Source organism: Pistacia vera, unplaced genomic scaffold, assembly GCF_008641045.1.
Source record: "Pistacia vera cultivar Batoury unplaced genomic scaffold, PisVer_v2 Contig446, whole genome shotgun sequence".
Classification (NCBI taxonomy): Eukaryota; Viridiplantae; Streptophyta; class Magnoliopsida; order Sapindales; family Anacardiaceae; genus Pistacia; species Pistacia vera.
The window spans coordinates 584,636-607,216 of NW_022196275.1; the positions used below are offsets into that span (position 1 = coordinate 584,636).

At 33.6% G+C, this 22,581-nt stretch overlaps 2 protein-coding genes and 1 long non-coding RNA gene across 3 annotated transcripts; 1 reads left to right on the forward strand and 2 right to left on the reverse strand.

The window, feature by feature from the left end:
* The first annotated feature begins 9,841 nt into the window (after positions 1–9,841).
* Positions 9,842–10,908, forward strand: LOC116144495. Its single transcript, XR_004130265.1, has 2 exons — positions 9,842–10,109; positions 10,868–10,908. It is a non-coding gene; the product is annotated as an uncharacterized LOC116144495 (long non-coding RNA).
* LOC116144494 (L-ascorbate oxidase-like) lies at positions 10,660–14,020 on the reverse strand. The gene is made up of 5 exons (XM_031429936.1): positions 13,810–14,020; positions 11,611–11,785; positions 11,436–11,519; positions 11,178–11,351; positions 10,660–11,091 (listed from the first exon to the last, which is right to left on the reverse strand). Exons 1-5 carry the CDS (start codon positions 13,935–13,937, stop codon positions 10,978–10,980), a joined length of 675 nt encoding a protein of 224 aa, XP_031285796.1. The 5' UTR covers positions 13,938–14,020; the 3' UTR covers positions 10,660–10,977.
* A 940-nt stretch (positions 14,021–14,960) lies between these two features.
* On the reverse strand, positions 14,961–16,234 carry LOC116144526 (procardosin-B-like). The gene is made up of 4 exons (XM_031429967.1): positions 16,137–16,234; positions 15,311–15,479; positions 15,189–15,228; positions 14,961–15,043 (listed from the first exon to the last, which is right to left on the reverse strand). Exons 1-4 carry the CDS (start codon positions 16,232–16,234, stop codon positions 14,961–14,963), a joined length of 390 nt encoding a protein of 129 aa, XP_031285827.1.
* Between the last annotated feature and the right edge of the window lie 6,347 nt (positions 16,235–22,581).

Below are 22,581 nucleotides of genomic sequence, written 5' to 3' on the forward strand. Positions count from 1 at the left end.
ACACTACATCTGATGTGGCTCAATTATTTTCAGTTAGTATGCGCACAATCCAACGCATTTGGCAACGGGGAAAAGAAAATGAAGTTTTGGATTCTAACACTAATGTATCTAGCAGAAAGGCACTCAATTGTGGGCGCAAGAAGGACAACACTTAGGTCTTTATCTGCTATCACAAATTTGTCAGTGACAACATTGTTTAGGCGGTTAAAAGAGGGCTCCATACGCCGTCATTCAAATGCTATAAAACCTTTATTAAACATGGAAAACATGAAAGCTAGAATATGCTTTTGTTTATCGATGATTGAACATGGCAACAACCCCAGTTGTTTGAGGTTTGTAACCATGGAAAATATTATTCATGTTGATGAGAAGTGATTCTACATGACAAAGTAGTCAGAGAAGTATTGCCTCCTTCCTGACGAAGACGAGCCTTTACGCACATGTAAGAGTAAGACTTTTTTTACTAAAGTCATGTTTCTGGCTGCAGTGACACGCCCAAGGTTTGATGAATCAGGGAATGAATTATTTTCTGGAAAAATCGGGATATTTATTTTCACAAATAAAGAACCTGCAAGGAGGAGTAGTAAAAATCGTTCTGCCGGAACCATGGTCAATTCTATCAATAAGGAAATTTATCGATCTTACATAGTTGAGAAACTCTTGCCGGCTATCCGAGATAAGTGGCCAAGAATTGATGCAGAAAGTCCAATATTTATCCAACAAGACAATGCGAAACCTCATATTGGTTTGGATGATAAGTATTTTCAAAGTAATGCTACTAAGGATGGCTTCGACATACATTTGATCTGTCAACCACCGAATTCTCCAGATATGAATGTTCTAGACCTTGGTTTTTTTAATGCGATACAGGGACTACAATACCAACAGGCACCAAACTCTATAGATGCGCTCATAGAGGTTGTTCAGAAGTCATTTGATGAATACTTGCCAAAAAAATTGAATCATACATTTTTAACTTTACAGTCATGTATGATTTCAATTTTGAAAGCCAGAGATTCGAACAAATATAAGGTTCCGCACATGAAAAAACATAGGTTGGAGAGATAAAATTGCCTTCCTAGGCAGTTAGATGTTGACCCCGCGTTAATTGGAGAAGCAATTGCTCAATGTCAATAAGTGTTACAATTGACTTATCTAGTATTGAAGACTATTTTTGCTTTGTCAATGATGTTCATATGGGTTCTAATAAGACATTGTCTTTTAGGAGTAGTTTGTGTTTCTTTTCCTTTTTTTTTTTTTTTTTTTTTTTTTTTTTTTGCTGTAAAAAAATTCTACACCAACATACAAGAAAAGAACTTGTTCTATTTTGTAATATAAGCTTTTATTATGGTAATATATAACAAGGTGCCAAAGCTGTACACTACACTTTCTGGCGTCACTCTGCCTACCAAAAGATGCACATATAGAAAATCAGCTTTAGCTTAAACTGAGACCAATGATATTTAGATAATGAAGTAACCAACCATATACAAATATAATCTTTTCTGCAGGTCCTATGATAGACTTCTATGTTAAAAGTTTGCGTGACAAGAAGTTTTAATTTTACATCTTTCTCCAGCATATCATTATCATTACGTAAACCTATACCAAGCCAACATCCTTCATTATTTGAAAGTTGGCCAGAAGTTTGTAAGATATCAGCAAGTATTTCAGATTTTATTAATTAAGTTTATTTTTATTTTTATAAGTTATCCTAGTCCTGTGGAGGTTTCCCAGAAAAAAAAAAAAAAAAAAGAAAAAAAAAAGAAGCGGGTTTCATTTATATGAATTACAAACTGATTTGGCATTCTAAACCTTCATAATGGATAAGTAAAGAGGGATAAAAGCTAATGAATTTTCATTACAGTCTGTAGATGGACAAAAAAAGGCCAGCAATAAAAAAAGCAAGCCATCTAGGTACAAATCAAACTACACAGTCTGTACATAAAGGTCTGCACCCAAAAAGTCTTAAAACTCCAGCCACCTTCAAGGAAATCCAACAAAAGCTTCAATCCCCAACTAGTAGAAAAACCAAGACTCACCGCAGCAAAACTCCTGCAAAGCACACACCTAAGGACAAGAGAAAACAAGCAACACCTCCTGGAAAGAATGGAAACTCCAACAAAGAAGGTTTTGTGAGCAAATCCATGACCTGCAACCTAGGTCAGCCACATGCCCTTCTCAACACCAAAGGCCCCGCAGCATAGGCTAAAACAAAACATAAGCAAAAGTCACAAAAATTGAGCCAAAACCAAAATAAAAAGTAAAAACCGATTGAGAAAAACTGAAACACCCAACAATCACTCTCACCAAGGAGTACAAGGCTCAATCATCTCCTAGCGGCCGTGCAAGCCATAACATCAACGAACATATCCACACTAACAGGCACTTTATAGACTTCGACATATGTAAAGGAATCAAGCAAATCACCCAATACACATTTTTGTTCATCATTCCTATTAAGGTTGTCAATTAGTTCTTGAGAGTATGACAAACATTAGACTTCTTTAACACCATTTTCATGAGCAACACACAATCCATGATATAAGGCAAGATATTCTGCATGTAGTGTATTAGAAGTTGACACATATTTTCTAGTAAAGTCAAATTTCCACAATGTGTATCATGCATTACAATGTCCATTGCTGATTTTTCTTGATTATTCCAAACTCCAGAAATTTCAATTTTGACAATCTGTCTTGATGCACCTTCTACATTGTTTTTTGCAACATGTACTATATAAGAGAAAATATTGTAACTAATTAACTGAATTGATAAAAGCAAAAAAAAAAAAAAACAAAAAAAAAAAAAAAAAAAAAAAAAAGGTGTATTAACATCAACCAAAGAAAAAATCAAATAAAACCTCCACTATTGATATCCACCATTCCATATTGATTTGCAATGCTTGTACTGTCTTCAGTGTTAATTAATTTGGCCTCATTGTTGATGTTATGATTCTCTTCAAAACCTAATCATTCATAAATTAAAGAGTCAAATGAGTCATGCAACAATGTACCATTATCACTTTTAAGAATAAATTATCATAAGAAAACACAAAAAAAGCCACTTACATGATAAAGACACCCATATCCTCATTTGTTCTAATTCTTCATTTGAAACTTCGTGACTCATAATTTCTACTACGTTTACAGCCTAATGTATTTACAGAACCTCAATTTGCGGAACACAATAATGCAACAACATCACAAATTTGACAATAATGCAACAACATCACAAATTGATTTTGAAAATGATTTTGACAAGAAAACAAACATCACAAATTTCTAAACTCAAATCTACTATGCAATTGCCACAAATGCCCATTTTCCCCTTTTTCTCCCATGGACACCACTCAACCAGACTGGTCCACTCTCCCCACACTTCTCCTCAACGCCATCGCTAAACGCCTCGCCATATGCATAGACATCCTCTCTTTTCGCACCGTCTATAACTCATTTTGACTCTCAGTTCCTCCTTGTCCACCACCCCTCTCCCCCCGCTCCGATCTCAAAATTTCCTTCCCTCAAACCCTCACACCTTACCCCTATGGCGACCTCTCTCTCGCCCAGTCCACCATTTACGCCTTCGAACCCCTCGACTCCACACAGCAACCCGGCGAAACGTGGCTCCTTAAAGTCGAAGAATTGACATCCGATAAAGTCCGAATCAGGGATCCTGTCTTTAAAATTTGTTCCGAAAAAGAGAGAGAAGATAGAAGCAGAGACGCACAGTAGAGAAAGAAGAAGTGGCGATGGAAAATATGGAAGAGAAGAGAAGAGGGGAAGAGATAAGATAAGATAAAGAGAGACAAAGGAGATGTGGGCCATGACGAAAAGTGGAGAAAGGACAAGACAAGGAGCGACTTTTATTTTGAAAAAATAAAACACCCTTAATACGACTTTTATATAAAAACAGAGGGAGTACCATTCTAGTTTTGGGATTTGGTTGGTTAAGATGAAAATGAAGTATTTGGCAAGTGGTATACATAGGATATTTCCAAGAAATGTACATTGAGAATTAGGGTTTGGACCATTTGATGTTAAATAATTTAATTCACAACATGAATTGAGATCAAATGAACCACATTTAGTTGATTAATCATAAACCCCACATGCTTATAATAATAATTAAAGACAGATTAATTAAGCATAACCCCGCTAACTAAACAAGGGATTAGGTAGGTAATTAATTTGAAGAAGAACATTTTATAAATGGAAATTGGAGATGTGATTTGTCTTTAAACTTGTACTAAGATGTTCATTATTATTAGACAAATGGATGCAAATGTCTCGGCTACCAAATTAATTAATTAGTTAATTAATTAATTAATCAATCTTCATCTTCAACCACTACTAACTCAGTTGATTAATACCAAACAAAAGATTACGTAGAGAACACCACCAATTTCAGCCAAGACAAAGAGGATTAATCTCTAACAAATACAAGTACAATTTTCAATTCTATAGGCTTTAGTTTCTCTCCATTAATTAATTAATTACTAAGTATGTGTAGCTCAAAGTAGACAATATTTATATGTTTTTATGAATATCGTGTGTGACGGGTTTGTTACTATCTATTATATGTGTGTGTGTGTGTGTGTGTGGTTGGACTATCTTCTCTCCTAAGTTAGCTTTCGAAAGTGAATTCAAATCCTTAAGAGTTGGCATATTACCTACCATGTTGTTGTTTACTTGAAACATTGGACTTGTAGAGTGTTCAATGAGCCTTAGAGATTAGTTGAAGTGCGCACAAACTGGCCTGAACACCCCAATTATTAAAAAATAAAAAGTAAGTTTTATCTATACTTATTTATCATCGCCAAGATGTTGGTGGGCTGTTATAGTATATATATGTATTTGGACCCCCTCCTTCATTCAAATTGTAATACTAATTTGAGTAAGAAAATTAGAGAAATTCAAGCCTTTATTAGGATGTAGTTATTGACTTGTTCATATAAATGAAGATTAACCGAATGATATGAAGTAGTGTTGTGAATTTGAAGTTATTAACTAAATCATATGCTTAGATGTTGAATCTCTACTTTAGTAGAAATTGCTTTATGGTGGGGACTTGTATAAATTTTCCAGATAAAAGAAGTGGGTACAAAGCAATTACCCTTGTTTTAAGCCAACTATAAATCACCTCGTGAAAGGTGATGCCCAGGGCCATCATGTTCCTTAGACATAATCAATGAAGCTTATATTTTATATACACAACATAGAAATGATTTCATAATAATAATAATAATAATAATGAGAGTTCATGGTGGAGGTGTTTGCATCTACAATGCAGCTTCTCACTAATTCAGGAGCTTCAAATGTGAAGCAACCTGTACTGTACACACTCTTTTTTTTTTTTTCCCTTGAGTCTTAAAGTTGACGGTCGGATAAATCTGTAGTGACTACCTTTTATTAGTAGTGTAGAGATTAGAAGTCAAAACCTCTTTAGTAATACACTCCAAAATTCCAAACGAATAGTCAAACGAGCTAGACGTAATTTTACATTACCACTTACAAATACATTAATTGAATACAAACCATACAGTATAGTCTCATTGCTTCGGGTTTTCACACCTGTAGACATATCAGACAGGACCACCATTTAGTAGCTTAAGAAACTAGGGCATTAACCATAGTTACTATAGTTGGTTAAATGTCCGAGATCGAATGATAGTAAAACGGGGTAAGAGCTCGATTAACATAAGCATTTTTTATCTAAAATACGTCTATTAATATCTATTTACGAGCATGTCTATTTATAAATCAATCTAAAACTTTGAAGTGGGTGTGGTTGATTTCACTTTCATTCCTTTTAAATGTTACCTATTCCATTATTCATTCATACCAACCATGAATCAATTCCTTTTACTCATTCCTTATGTATTCAAAAAAGAAAAAGGGCACTGTTGAAAAATCCGATATAATTGTAGAATAGCCCTGCAAACTCTGTATGTATGATTTGTGGGGACTCCGTTAGATTCTTCTTCTTCTTCTGTCATCTCCATTCAACCCCACAAAATTGCATCCAAATCCCCATCCCCTTTCCATCATCCTCCCACAAAATGAGGCATACGTATATTTCCATTCTATAGAATTTTTCAAAACTCTGTTTCGACGTAAGAAAAACGTGTTATGATGTGTGGTGAGCAATCTGTTTCTTTGACTAATCAGTAATATGACCTTCTAACTATACAAACAAATTTGTATTAACAAGAAATTGAAAATCAACAAGACTTAATGAAGAAAGTTTGCAGATATTGATAATGAGGACATGGTTTTGGGTTAAGGACCAAAAAGGGTAATTAGGGCTTAGTTCGTTTTGCTTTTGGGAATACTATTATTAGTATTCCCAAAAAAGTTAAACAGTAAAATGTCATTATTCCCAAAATATTATTCTATATTTTTCAATTTCTTTTAAACTTCTTAAATTTATTAATTTAACTAAACACCCTTAAATATTTTACATTACCCCTAAATTGTTGTCGGCTATCCGTATTTAATGAATGGGTTAGAGGTATTTTTGTTAAATTTTAATATTTTATTATAGGGGTGTTTAATAAATAAATAAACATATGTGATATTTTTATCAATTTTTAAATCTTATATCTTAATATCTGTCCAATTTAACTTTTTTAAAAAGATTATTCTGAAAATTAGTAGAGTAATGAGCCAAACCGAGCCTAGGTGTCCAGGCTGTTCATTTTGACCTTTTAATCTTTTTCGCCAATCACGCTGGTTTACCCTGTCGCCTCTTGTAATCATAATCTTTTATATTATAATATAATTAGTGTTTATAAATTAATGTTGAGTTGTTGACTGAAAAAGTTGATAAAATAAAATAAAAATTTAATTTAAATACTGTCAAGTTTCTGATTATTAGTCACTTTCAAACTCAAGAGAGGAACAGCAAAGTTTCTAATGCTTGTGTTTCACTGATGTATATATAATTTGTGAAGCATTTTGCTTGCTCATTCATTACCTAACAGATGGGTTTGGGTTGATTTGGAGCCTCCGTTTGGAGTTCGATTTGATGGGGTTTTCTTAGGGGTTGGTGGGTCCAAGTACACCCAAAATCAAAGAAATCGAAATCCATAAGTTTCTTTGATTTGGAATCGGAACTAAAACTAGAACTATCGGTTCTAGTTCCTAAAAACTTGAAACCAAAACCTGTGTTACAGGTTTCGGCTTCGAGTACTAAAAAAATATCAATTACTCTTTATTTTTTTAAAATGACAAATAAATCCTTATAGAATTACATTATACCCCTAATAGTTTTCTAAAATGACAAATACACCCTACAAACTTTACAAAAATTACAACTATTCCAATATCCATTTCATCCTCCCAAAATTAAAACTACATAACACATTAAATTACACATTAACATAACATAATAAGTTAATAACATATCAAGCTTCGTCCTCTCAAAATTATACTTTGATATATATGCTCATATGATGTTAATTTTATTATTATTTAAATAATTTTTATGTAATACAATGTAAACGATGTTTTAAGTTTTAAAAACTTAAATATAAATACCAAGTTAATTAAAATGTTCTATTGAAGAATATAATGCGCTAAATGTAGATTTTAAAGTGAAAAAGTATTGACACGTGACATAGGAATAAACAAAAGTTATTTAATTGGACATATGGGTAATTGTTGTTACGGCATAATAATGATAATATTATCAAAATAATTTAAACAAATTATTCATACATTTTTTATCAAGTAAAAAGTAAAAAAAAAAAATTAACTTTCTTAATTCACTTAAGTGGCGTTTGATAATTTATTTGACGACTAAATATGTCTAACTACGGGATAGGCATAAGACTTAAGTGTAAAACATTAAATAATATATTTGTTTATATTTACTTGATGTTTAATTATAAGTATTTAATTGTTTGTTTTCACCGATAATAAACATTTAAAAGCTATTATTTATCATAAATGTCTTAATGTATATTAATTTCTTAATCAAACAATAAGTGAAATTTAAATATTAATAAGAATATTTTGAAGAATTTATCTTTTAATGAAAATTAATAAGACTTTTGATACTAAGATAAAAAAGAAAACCAAAATTTTCTTATATATTTATATAACATGAAAAATATCAAACCCCCCTACATGCAAAATATATATATATATATATATATATATATATATAATATATATATAGAATATATAATAATATAATATATATATATATATATATATATATAACTCTATTATTTAATATTATCTCAATTTAGTCTTAGTTTCCAGTTTTGAATCTAGTTCCTTTGATTTGGAACCAGAATCGAAACTATACAGTATTGGTTCCAATTTTTTGGAATTGGAATTGACCCTATTACCCAGAACCAGAATCGACACCTGAGTATCCGTCGATTCCAGTTTGACCCTACAATTTTGCCCACCCCTAGGTTTTGTTGTGTTTTGGAGTGCATTTGATTTGTTGATTCGTTGTGGGTTTTTTCTGGCTGTTTTTGGCCTTTGACTTTCCTTGCCAGTACTGTCACCCACCACTTGCTCGAAGGATTGCCCAACCAACTCCCAGTTAGCACTGTGCGCAACTCTCCCTAGAGCCATAAAGCCGCTGAAATCCCACGATTGGCATGATTGGTGGAGGTGGGGTAAGAGGGGTTTTGGTGTGTGAGGCATGAGGAAGAGATGGTGGTAGTGGGGAAAGCCGGCGTCACCGAAAAACGAAGGAAAAAGCAAGTGACGACGTTTGCTAAAGTGTGCCACCTCTTGCTAAAATGTGCCCTCTAATAATTGGGGGGTTAGAAAAGTAATTTACTAATTCGGGCTAAAAAAGTAACAAAGGTGTTGGTTTAAAGGTGAAAATTTGGAATTTATAAAACCAATGTTGGAAACTCGTTATTTCGCTATTTCGCCAAAACTTTGGTGGGACATGTCTTTTACTCCTTATTTAGACGTCTGCACTGGCCCAACTTCTGTTGATCTCTGCTAATCCATAAGAAAAGTGAATGCTTAAGTTTGATGGGCTCTTATTTTAACTTCACTTATTCGTTAGATTAAAGGAAATTCATTTTTTAACAAATTTTATGATAATAAATTTATTTCTATATTAAATTATTAAAATTAACTTAAATTTTATATTATTTATGAATATTTTTAACACCCAATTATTATTTTTATGAGAATGAATAATAAAGATTTGTTTGAGATATGAGATTGTCTGCAGTCACATATAATTTATTGTTATCTTTTTCTTCAAATAGTTAGTAACTATTTTAATTTATATATTTTTTCTATTGTTAATTATATTATATTCTTGGGATTATTGGTAAGAAATTTTTTTAATTTTAGTTTAATTATCTAGAAATTTACCGTAGGAGTAAAAATTATGAGAGGCATGTAACATAAGTTAAATGAATGAAATGTTAACTCTTTCAAAAAAAATTTCTGTAAATATAATATTATTGAAAAAATAAATATGAAGGGAAGGTCAAACAGCGTCTCTTGATGTTGCATGACGCTTTTATTTTTAATTTATTTTATGTCCTTTAATATCCATCTGTCACTCGAACCTATACCTTAGCGTCACTACCCAATTCGCCACGTGGATACCCTATTTCTTACAAGGCATCCAACGTGTCACCACTTGGCTTAATCTTAAACCCTTAAGTCATTTTCCAAATAATTCAACGTCTTAGATTAACCTCAAACGCGTGTCTGAAATGCCAGGAAGTGTGGAAAACTGCAACCCATCACGGGGCAGCGTGCGGTCCAATTAGAGAAACCCACGTATGTTTTCTTTCGACAAGAAGGAAAGTCTCTTGTCTCCAACCGTGGAAATCTCAAAAGGTAAAGCTGTCTTGGGGTATAAAGTTTCAGCAATGGAAGCATTGACACAAATTGCATGTGTATCCGGTGCTGGAATGGATACCCATCACCACTCCCGTTGGAATGAAAATAGAGTTCATTTAAAGTTAGAATACAGTTTTTGGTAGATTTAAGATTTCTTATGTCCTTTGGGCTTTGTGTTCAGTATGCTCTCAAAATTGAAGAAGGATGTTGCACTGTATGCATTAGTGGGTTCACCGCATTGGATGTGCCTCGCCCACAAGGTCCCCTCTGGTACGTCATTGTAATATTTGTTTATGGCAACCTTAAACCTTCATTTTGAGGCTAATATAACGAAGCTTGCATACAGCACCATTCACAGCTATAGTATTATTTGATGTATGATAGTTTGTGTGGATACAGGATTCTTGGAGATATATTCATGGGGGCATATCATACAGTTTTTGACTATGGTAATCTAAAGATAGGATTTGTAAAAGCTGCATAATAATCCTTAGATTTGTGGTCACTGCTTTCCAGAGATCAGTTTAGCTTATAGTAAAAATAAAGGTAGTTGAATTGAAAGAAATTAAAGATGGAAAAGTACTTGTATTTCCAAGTATTGATGTTAGTATATGTGGAGAAGATGTATGCCATTTCATTGTAAAGTAGTGCAAGTGGCAAGAATGAGAGTTAAATTTTGTTATTAATTAACTGATACATGCCTCAAATGCATATGCATATAAATCAAAAGTACAAAAATATTGACATACCCGGGTTAGAAAAAGTTTTGCACCAGCCGGGAATGAGCAAGGCAAAGTTTCAACTTGTTAAGTCATATTCAGGATAAGTATCATCAATTTCTCTTTGTTTTAACTCTTTTGTTGCTCGAAAGAAGGTAGCTCAATCTAAATTGAAGCATCAACATTAGATAGAGAAATTCTTAAATTTGTGCTGGTTCACTTAAAAAACGTAAAAAGAAAAAGAAAAAACAGTTTTTTCTTTGTTCAAGTCTTTCATTATCTGACATTATAACCTTGATATCTTGACAGGATAAAAGAACATCCTACTCGTCTCAATCTCCAAATATAATAAAAAAAACAAAATCTTAGTCTTCACAGCCGGTTTCTGCGTATCTTCTACAACAAGTCAGTGTCTCTTGTTATGGGAGTTGGTCATCCGGAGAAAAACTTTCAGAGCCAGATGGATTTGATATGCTCCCGTGGACGCTTGCCATGTTTCGTCTGATCTCTTTGTCGTCTTTAATCAGTAGTTTCTGAAACCAAAATTCCCAAACATATCAAAAAAAATTAAATAATAAGCTTCTTAAGAAAATGAATAAATTTATAAATTAAAGCATACCCTTGGCCCACGAGTCCAACGGAATGGCTTAGAGGATAGATCTACTTCTTGGTCGTGAACACCGTCATAATGGAAAGGCCCTTTTTCTCCATCTCCCACATCTATGATCAGAGATCCATACAGCCTTGCTGATCTTTGCATCCCAAAGTGTCCATGGTAAACGTATATTCCTGCCTGTACCCCATCCATAAATATAAATGGGTAAATCTAGAGTTGAAGAAATAACAAAGACTGAACATGTAAAGAAGAAAGTCTTACCTTGTTAACTTTGAATCTGTAAAGAAAAGTTTCTCCAGGGTTGATGGAAGCAATCCCATCTGCCCATGGTGTTGGTGTTCCAAGCTGTGAGCCAACCAACAAATATATTATATAACCAAAAGAATAAACATACATGTTCTCCGTCAAATTAAAAGAAAGAAAGAAAGAGAAAAACCTTTGTGATTCCATGCCAGTGAATCACAACTCCTTCAGTGTGTAGTTTGTTAGTGACCTCAACAGAAATTGTATCTCCAGCTTTAGCTCTGATGGTTGGCCCTGGAAACTGCCCATTAATTCCCACCACGCAATCTGGAATTCCAAACATGTACTCCACTTCCCATTTGAAGTGCCTTTGAACCAAAGAGAAAGATGAAAAAGATTTCAGAAGGATGAGAGAGATGAAAAAGCGAATGGTTGTATTTCTGAAGACTTAATTATTGGTGTATACTCATACGATATTTACATACTCCAAAGAAGACTTAAGATTATATAGATCAACAAATAAATAATATATTTTATTAGAGGAAAACCGATGAGAACGCAGTCCCAAAACTCAACCAAAACAATAAAACAATAACAACCAACAATCAAGAAATAAGAAGAAAATAGAAATGAATATTGGGATTCAACAAACTTATGACAATGGCAGCCAAATAACAAAATATACCCAACACATCAACCAAAACAATGCTAAACTTGGAGGGCTTGCGCCTCCCTAATTACTAACTACGAGGGTTACTTCTTCTCAAATTTCTCTATATTATTCTCCGTCTCTATCTCTATATTCTTCTCTGCTCTCTCCGTCTCTCTGTCCCTATATGAATTCCTTTGCTGTCCCAACCCTTAATCGCCACCTGTCCTAACCTAAACCCATGAAAGTTTTCTGCCAAAATCCCCTCCATCCACAACTTGCTATTTTATTTCACTTTTTCTACACCATCATTGTCCAGGTCCCATCATTCCCCTCCCCAAGCATTATCACCTTGTCCTCAAAGGTAGGAAGGTGGAGATTGTTTACACGACGCCACCCGGTTCTTCACTAGTTCACCATCCTTCGCTTCTTTACCCAACTCTTCCTCGTCTTCTTCATCGACCAAAATTATTGGAAATTGTTTTTCTCCGCAAGGGTTCCCGGAGAGAATTTGGCGCCACATCGGAAACAGAGCCCTTTCTCTTTTTTCCATTGAATCTCATCTTACGTCATTCGCCGGAAAGGGGGTGATCTTTGTGGAATAAAACTGGAATCGGACGGCCGATTCATTGTTGTACTCGAACTCCGGTAACTAAAGGCTGTCGTGGCACCAGATGGTGCCTCTTCCCAAGATCGGCACGCCAGCGAGGAGTTGCCGGAATATCTCGGTTGATCGATGAAGGGGAACGGCCTGAAGTTATTTGCGATCTAATTTAAGTTTGATGGGACCCTTGACCCGTTTTCTGTTGACCCAGTTTCTCTACCCGGCCCAAACCCAGCTGCATTAAAAGCTTTGCCCACCCTCAAAACAGTAAAACAATAACAGCAAGAAATAAGAATATGTGTTTGATATTCAACAAACTAATACCAATGGACAATGGTAGCAAAACAACAAAATATATCAGCACATCAACCAAAAGATAAAATCAAAATATGAAAAGAACAAACTGAAACAATGGCAGCAAAAAACAAAATATACCCAGCACATCAACCAAAAGATAAAATCAAAATACGAAAAGAACAAACAGAAACAATGGCAGCAAAAAACAAAATATACCCAGCACATCAACCAAAGGATAAAATCAAAATATGAAAAGAACAATGCTAGACTTGGAGGGCTAACTCCTCCTTAATTGCTAACTCCGAGGGTTAGCTCCTCCCAAATTTCTTTATATTCTTCTCTGCCTCTAATATGCTCTCTCCCTCTCTTTTTATCCTCCAGCTCTCTCTTTCTCTCCCTAACTGAATTCCTTTACAGTCCCAATCCCTAATCGCCACCCATCCCGGCCTAAACCCATTGAAGTGTCCTGTCAACATCCTCTCAATCCCTACTTGCTACCTTATTTCATCTTTCTTACACCATCATTGTCCAGGTCCCATCAAAAAGCCAGACGGATTCTTTCTTTTTTTGGGTAAATGGTAATTTATAAAGAATAAGAAAAAAGATACAATCTGCCTAAACAGGGGATCCCCTTTACATCTCAAATCCTCGGACATACCCAGAGGCAAAAAATAACAGACCAAGAGCACAAGCAGCAACCAGCATGGGAAACAACAGAACAAGGATTCCAAAAAGAGTCTAACAGCTAGGCCCTAGCGAGATGATGAGCCAAGCCAAAACGCAAAAAAACATATCTCCAAAGTATTCTTTCTTTGTTGAAGTGTAGAGTGAAAAGACCTTACCTCTGAACATGTTGAACGACGGCTTCTGGAACAGGGTCTCGATGAGGAAGAGTGGGGGTGTAGGCAATAGAAGAGAAAAAGAGCCACAAGCAAAGACATGTAGAGAACATGTAGGTGATTAGACGCATTTTTAAAGAGACTGGCAATAATGGTGAAGTTCTTGTCTCTTTTTTGCCTCTGTAAAGTTCTGAATTGCTTATGTCTTCCAAACCCAGGAGGGTGCACGTTTTAGGAAACATAGAAGTGGGTTTATATAATAAAAACAAAGACAATAATTGCCTGACTTATCTTTTCGCTAAACCTTGGGTGGGTACGTGTTTGCTCTACTTTTAAAAATAACAAAGGTCGGCACTGCATAAAAGAAAATTAGTGTCATCTGGAATGGACTAGTGTCATCTGGAATATGATCAGGAATATGTTGACACTAGTTTTCTATATTTTAGTATGAAATTATTCAATCATTGAAAATTATCATGAATAAAGATAATTGATAATATATTATATTAACGTAGAATTTTTTTTACCAAATCACAAAAAATTATTTATTATAATCAGATTTTTCTATTTACTATAATATAATTTTTATTTAATTAAATGAAAATTGAATTTTTATTGGTTTTAAATATTGAGCGTAGAATTGAAAATTATTTATTATAGTTATGTAAGGCTGCAACAATTTGTTCTCCCCATAGTTTATTATTTCTGATATAGAGAATGATCACTTTGTCAAACTGTAGTGTCAGAAAGCAACGTTGTTGAATGATATGCTGTCGTGCGTATAAAGTATGTTTTTGTGACGCCTTGTGACGTCTGGTCAACTTTTACACTTACCCATCATGTGATCATGTCACGGCCCACCAAATCAGAAAACTGAATTACATATTCCAGATTAACTTATCCTTTTGCGAAGAATCAATTCTACCGTTGTTAAACAGCTAACCGTACCCATCATCCGGTTGCAGACAGTTTTTCAATTGAATATGGAATATCTCTCTTAAGTGTGTTAACTAATCCAATCAAACTTTATAATATGTATAGTTTATATAATTCATATTCCCATTTTAACTAAATTTACATTTACTATATTATAAAAAAATAAAAAAAAAAACAAAACAAAACATATAAATCTTCAAGAAATTTTAAGCTACAAATCAATACCGCTGGAGGCTGGCTGGACCAGCAAATACTGATGTCCCTGAGTCCACAATGGCTGCGCAACCATGTTCACACAATCCTGAAAATTTTGAACCATAACACTTTAATTGGGAAGCCAAGAAAAAGAATCATGAATATCTTAAAGACGTTTAATTCCTAAACATATTACTCGATAACCAAATCAGTCATTATTAAACATAAGTTCAACACAGTGGGAACTTAACCTGTAGAATTGTTTGCAATAAGAATATCTCCGACCTCAATCTGAAAAGAAGAATGGATTTGAGGTTAAATTCAACCTTTGTATAAGTAGGAGAATGGTTAAAAAACATTACTCTTGGCCGACCTGCCAATAGCCCTTTTTAGTAATAGGAACATAGGTATGGTCACCCCTGAAATGCTTCCAATCAAAACCTCCAAAGACAATCTCACCCCCCACTTTTGAATCTGGATCTCGATTGAGCCAGAAAGAGAAGAGTTGCTGGCTCACATGACCTTGTTGTATCATATTATACCTGTAGATACAGCAATAAGAGCAGGGTTTAAAGATAGAATTGAAGAGAAATATATCACGTACTTTAAGTAACGCAAAGTAGTGTGCGCATTCAAAAACTATAGCTTTTATGTTTGCTCATACCCACAAATTAAGGCAAATTCATAAAGATAACTCATACCCATGTATTCCTTTTATATTGTGTCATAATAAAGTGGGTATGACCAAGGTTTAAAACTTGACCCAAGAAGTGAGCTGGTCAGGTCACTGGGTCATTGGGTTGGTCGGTCGAATCGATTTAATCACTGGGTTGAATTGTAATGTCATTATGCTGTTAGGTTCAATTGTTGTTCAATCTGGGTCATTTAAAAATTCCAGTTTTTTAGTTGAACCAACCAGGCTCGATCGCCGATTATTCGGTTCAACCGATTGAACCCGTAGGGTCGGGCTGAGTTTTAAACCATGTGTATGACAATCCCAAGGGATTGGCTTAACAGTCAAAAAAATTTATTTAATTCTTTGAGTTCTTAGGTTCAAACTTTAGGGTTACGTATAACAAAACATTGTGTTTTATCTGATTTTTTTGGCTTATAAGATATTTAATAGACTCGAGAATTAATTGAATTGATTTTATTTAACGTAATACATTATAAGGCTCATTATTAATTTAGAAACTCACGGGCCATGAATTCCATGTGACCAGATTAGTCTTGAATGGACCGGATTTGACGCATGCATTATGCTAGATGTGGAATTTGTTGCAGACTTTGCATCCATTTTATGCCAGATGTGGAATTTGTTGAATTGTTACAGATAAATTATAGTTCACATTGGCTCTTGAATCTTTCATCACCATTAATCAGTTTTGTATTTATCTGCTTGATTGTGTACACATTTGATATATCTTTGTGTTGCTGAAATTGGCGGTGTCTGTGTGCAATGTTTTGTTTGGTATTAGTCAACTAAATAATTAATTAATTTTGATTAGTTGAGGCATTTGCAATCGATTTATCTAATAATAATAATTAATAATTGAATAAGCTTTAACTTAACTGGTAAATAAATAAATGGTTGGACATAGTTACTATGGGCTTCCACCTCCACCATTTTGTGATTCTGGTTCATCAACACAAAAATAAAAAATTAATAAACATAACAAACATTTACTGTTCTATCTTAATCTATTAATTTATTGTGTATCACATCTTAAGCTAACAAAATTTGAAATTATTTTTTAAGGTTGTTTTAATATATGTGTTTTAGGACATATTTTAAGAGATTTACCTATTCAGATATAATTTTTAATGCATCAAAGTGACATAGACAACCCTATTTTTTAAATGAAAGTCTATCAATTGGTTATTTTATTAATTTATTTGGCTGAAAGTTGAACTGGATATTTGCACCAATTGGTTCTAAAAGGCTGGCTGTTGAATTACATCAGTAGTTGGACAGGAATTTATGCAACCCACTTTAAATCAGACGACTCGTAATTTTGTTACATCCATACCATACAACCCAATCACTCACCGCTTCATAATTTGGGTATGGCAGTTTTCAAATCTCTACATACAATCGAAATTTGTGGAGGGGAAAAAGGTTTTTGCGTTGGAAGTTGTTGTACGTTACCAATGAAGCCCACCTTCCTATGGAAAAAAGGTTTTCTAATGAAAATTACTTGAACATTTGCCTATTCTATTGCTCATTATGGTTGTTTCCATCAAGTATTAACCAACCATAAAACATTATATTATTGCAAATGTTTTCACAAATTACCAATGAAATAGATTACAAAAATCTAACACAAAATTTTAAAATCAGTTGGACATTGTTGCCAACTTACAAACATTTTAACCATTAAGTAGAGCTAAATTAAAACCAACATATATACTATCTGTCTCATCAATTGGAAAAGTAAAACTTGTGATGCTGAGTCGGCGAGAGGTTTGAAGAAACGTTGGTCAGAATACTGAGTTTGAATTTTCCTCTTTGCTTGTACAATTAGCTAGAGATCCGTTTACAATCACAATTTGTGTGTTAGAAAAAATATATAGATTTAGTCATATGATGTCAATATGCTGCAAGTTAACTCATTTAATTTAATTCCATATTAATTCAACAACTCTTTTGAGCATTTGATTGAATTTTCAGATGAGCGACTGCAATTTTCTAGGATATTACAGTCGCATATCGAGAAGTGTACCCATTAAGGTTATGATAAAATAGACATAAAAATTTAAATGGCTCGATTAAGATTAAAGGATTAAGCTTTTGAATATGCATTTGTTTTTAAATATGGCTTAAATCTAATTAATTTTGTTTCTTATTATAGGGAGTCGTCCATACCTTCCTCACCGCTATTAGAGAGAGTCGAAAGAGCAAGTTTGTCAAATCTCCTTATACCGTAATAACGTATAGAAATAAGAGGAAAATAAAGAAAAAAAATTGAGGAATTCCATGAAAGTGGAGAAGCAAAAATAGAGAAGGAAAATAATAATCCATTGGTTGGAAAGTAGATCCAGTGGATTATTATGTTTTTTCATTTCATTTCTTTGTTTTACTAATCTCACTCTCACGTTGCATGTCTTCACATTTCCAAGCTGACATTGTTTTTTATTGCCATATACATCACAGGTAATGCCATGTTGGGGGAATTTTAAATTTTTAATGTTAATACTTATATTAGTATTTATACATATAATATTATTTTATACATCACATTTGACCAGAAGAGGCAAAATTCCAAACGGAACAGTTAAGCCATTTACGGACACGGCCATCACCCTCCAATTTGCAATTATTTCCATTCATTTAATACTTTTTAGTCAAAGATCTTTGTTATAACTTTTTTATTATTTTAATAATTGGACTTCAATATAAATGGTATAGGAAAAAGTCTGTTGAAACTTTTGAACATGCTAACAACCACATAACGGTACTTTAAAGAGTCCAAACCTCTGTTTTATAATGATCATTAAAATCTCTCTTAAATCAATTTAGTCTTCTATTACTTTTTTCTGCTCCCAAAAGTCAAGAAGTGGGAAGTTTTTTTCTAGTCTAAAGTTAGTTGTACTTAATCGCTTAAGCAAGTACAAATCGCTTAAGCGACCAAGGGTAAAAGTGGAGCATCGTTTAAGTGATCTTAAGATTTGTTTGTAAGTGATCGATTAAGTGATAGTATCAAATTGCTTAAGTGAGAAATGAAATCTCTTAAACGATCTAGTGTATTCGAATTATTTGTATTGTCTTTCACAAGATCGCTTAAACGATTAACACTATCGTTTAAGCGATGAAAGCTTATCAATACTGGATCGCTTAAGCGATTCCCTTTTTTTTTTTTTTTTTTTTTTGTAATAGGTTTTCCCCTATTGATTTGATTATTTATATCACTTAATCAATTTTTTTTTTAAAATTAAATTAGTTATTTTATATCTATATTAAACATATATGATGTAGAATGTTTGCGTCTATATTAAACATATATAGTGTATGATTAGTTCAGTGGACCAAGATATGTCTTGTGTCAATTGATTTGATTATTTATATCACTTAATCGATTTTTTTTTAAAATTAAATTAGTTATTTTACGTCTATATTAAATATATATAGTGTAGAATGATTGCGTCTATATTAAACATATGTGGTATACGATTAGTTTAATGGACCATGATCTGTCTTGTGTCAATTGATTTGATTATTTATATTACTTAATCGATTTTCTTTAAATTAAATTAGTTCTTTTACGTCTATATTAAACATATATGATGTGACATGTTTACATTTATATTAAACATATGTGGTGTATGATTAGTTCAGTGGACCATGACCATAATTATATTTTAATTAGATTAGTTCTTTTACATCTATATTAAACATAGTCTATAAACATGGAAAATAAATATTGAAGTAAATTACCCTTAATCGCTTAAACAATATAAGGTGTCGCTTAAGCGATCCCGTCTATTTAGCCTTAGTCTCTTAAACGATATATATTTTCACTTAAGAGATCCTATCTATTTAGCCCTAGTCGCTTAAGCGATAATAAATCGCTCACGTAGTCTTGTCAAATGCAGAATAAAAGGTCATCCGAGTACAGTGGATCGCTTAAGCAATCCTAGGTCTCTCATAAGCGATTCAGTATGTTCAGAGTCAATCGCTTAAGCAATCTAGTATGTTCAGAGTTAGTGGCTTAAGCGATCACTTACAAGCGAGGATCAAGATCACTTAAGCGATGTTTCACTTTTACCTTTGGTCGCTTAAGTGATTAATGATCATTTAAGCGATTATGTACAAAGCAGAATCAATACGTGCTCAGGTGCACGATCGCTAGTAAATCGCTTAAGCGATTTACGATTTTACCCTTGGTTGCTTAAGCGATACAAAATCGCTTAAGTGATCAAGTCCGAGGCAGAATCAAGATCTGTTCAGATGCACGATCGTTTAAGCGATTTATGGTCTCGCTTAAGCGATTCTTTGCTTTTACCCTTAGTTGCTTAAGTGATCAAGTTCTAGGCAGAATCAAGATTTGCTAATTACGGTCTCGCTTAAGCGATTCTTCGCTTTTACCCTTGGTCGCTTAAATGATTCTGGATCGCTTAAGCGATTAAGTCCGAGGTAGAATTAATATATGCCTAGATACACGATTGCTTAAGCGATTTATGTCATCGCTTAAGCGATTCTTGGTTTTTCCCCTTAGTCGCTTAAGCGATCAAGTCCATGCTAGTACAAATATCTGTCCAGATGCATGATCGCTTAAGGGATTTATTTTCTCGCTTAAGCGATCCTTTATGAAAAACCCTTTGATGCTTAAACGATATATCTAGTCGCTTATATATCGCTTAAGCGATCATGGGCTATACATATTTTTTCCAACTTTTCTCTTGAATTTTGACAAACTAAAATCACCAACACATATTTAATTCCATACTTTCTCTTGAATTTGACAACCTAATTGCATCAATACATCAAGGCCATGTAACAAGAATACTAAATATAAAGGATGATTTATTCAAGGTAACAATAAAATTTAAAACATAACAATAACTCCTCAATGGTTGGCCTTGGCAACTCTCTCGATTTAATCTTTCTTCGAACCTAATTTTTTAGATCTGTATATGATTAATTCTGACAACTACTTCTCTTGTGACTAGGTTACTTGTGAATTAAGACCTCATTCATCCTCCGGGGACTTCAGAGTTACCTTCACATGCAATTTGTGTCAATGCTTCCATTGCTTAAACTTTCTACCCCAAGAGAGCTTTGCCTTTTGAGAGATTTCCACCTTTGAAGACAAGAGACACTGTTTCTTGTCGAAGGAAAACATACGTGGGTTTCTCTAATTGGACCGCACACTGCCTTGTGATGGGCTCCAGCTTTACACACTTTCTCGCATTAATGCTGCCTCAGTGGTTTGAGGACCAAAGATTTTGTCTTTCCAGCCGGAGGGTCCCTTATATTCATTCCAATTATTTAAGAAAATAGAGTAATACGACCTTCTACATATTTGGTTTAGTATTTTGGATAGGATTTTAGGGATAGTATTGGGTTATTGGATATGGGAGTATTACGAGATAAATTTTAAAAATTTGTAAAAAAGCCCTTAGGTTTACTAATTTAACTAAAGACCCTAATATATAAAATGACAAAAACACCCCCACCACCTGCAGTGTCAGATTCCGGCCACCACCGCCGGAATCTGGCCGAAAAATTTTGTTACGGCACAGACTAGTCGGATCTGTGCTGTAACACGTCGTTATGACCTTTTCCGGCCAGATCCATAGTGGATCTGACCGAAAAAGGCTAGATCTACGGTCTGTTATGGCCGTCGACGGCCGGAAAAGGCCAAACGAGGGCCATCTTAAGATGTGGCCGTCGTTTTCGGTCAACGACGGCCATTTCTTTGGCCGTTGCTGACGGCCAGATCTGGCCTTTTCCGGCCAGATCCTTTTTGGATCTGGCCGTAAAAGGCCACATTGGTGTACTTCTGGCCATTTCTTTTTGGAAGTTAGGCCGTTGTACAGATTCCGGCTATCACCGACGGTGGTTGCCGGAATCTGACAAGTTGGGTTGATGGGGGTGTTTTTGTTAATTTTTAAACTTTTTTTCAGGGGGTATTTAGTGAAATTAATAACCTTATGGGGTTAAAATGTAATTAAAAAAAATAGGGTAATATTTTTAGAATATTGTACCAAACATTATTTGGAGAATAGGATCCAGAATAGGGATAAAAATATTAAACCAAACATGCAGATCAATATTTATTATTAAAACATAGAAGTAATCACCGTACATTATCAATATTTATTATTAAAACATAGAAGTAATCACCGCACCTTCTATATTATCAATAGTTATTATTAATTTTAAAAGATTATCAAAATTTTATATTATTTAACAATCAAACATAATAATTAAATAATATAAGATAATATTATTTCAATAATCTCTCATTATCTATAACCAAACACATCCTTAGTGTCCCATTGATGGGAAGATTATTAAAGATAATATTTCTTTATTCAATTTTTTTATAATTAAAATCCAGTGTTTGAAATTAGACATTCCTGGAAAATAACATTTTTTTACCATATTGGTGTTCATGGGAAGGCTTGAATCTGTCCATTTTATAGTAACATAAAATTTTTTAATCGTTTCTAATCTTACATTAATTTTTAGAATTGTATGTGAAAATTGTTTTCGAAAACGTTTCCACCCAGTTCCACCAAACGTATTTTTATCAGGTCCGTTGTTGTTTGGTTTGTAGGGAGGCAGGGAGAGAATTGAGGGGGTGTACTTAAAAGAGACTGGAGGTTTATTTAGAAGTCAGGACTGGCCCGCCCAACTTCAGTTGATCTCTGAATGTCCAACTTTGATGGGCTCTTATGTAGGGTTTATCGTCACCTCACTTTTTTAATAAATTTTGCAACAATAAATTTATTTTTATTTTAAATTATTAAAATTTAATTTAATTTTCCATTATTTACAAATATTTTTAACACCCAATTATTATTTTATAAACTTCAATTTTTTTTTTTTTTGAAGATTTAATAATAAAAATAGGATTTGAAATATGAGATTGCTCGCAGTCACATGTAAATTTATTGTTATTTTTTTCTTCAAATAAT

Excerpts from the sequence above, each read along its gene's own strand:
- LOC116144526 (XM_031429967.1), bottom strand. The coding sequence starts at position 16,234 with ATGGATGCAAAGTCTGCAACAAATTCCACATCTAGCATAATGCATGCG. Across the intron at positions 15,229-15,310 it reads CTAAAAAGGGCTATTGGCAG|ATTGAGGTCGGAGATATTCT; the intron begins GTCGGCCAAGAG and ends TCTTCTTTTCAG. Across the intron at positions 15,044-15,188 it reads TATTGCAAACAATTCTACAG|GATTGTGTGAACATGGTTGC; the intron begins GTTAAGTTCCCA and ends CAAAATTTTCAG.
- LOC116144494 (XM_031429936.1), bottom strand. The coding sequence starts at position 13,937 with ATGCGTCTAATCACCTACATGTTCTCTACATGTCTTTGCTTGTGGCTC. Across the intron at positions 11,786-13,809 it reads GTCGTTCAACATGTTCAGAG|GCACTTCAAATGGGAAGTGG; the intron begins GTAAGGTCTTTT and ends TTTGGTTCAAAG. Across the intron at positions 11,092-11,177 it reads GTTGGACTCGTGGGCCAAGG|AAACTACTGATTAAAGACGA; the intron begins GTATGCTTTAAT and ends TTTTGGTTTCAG.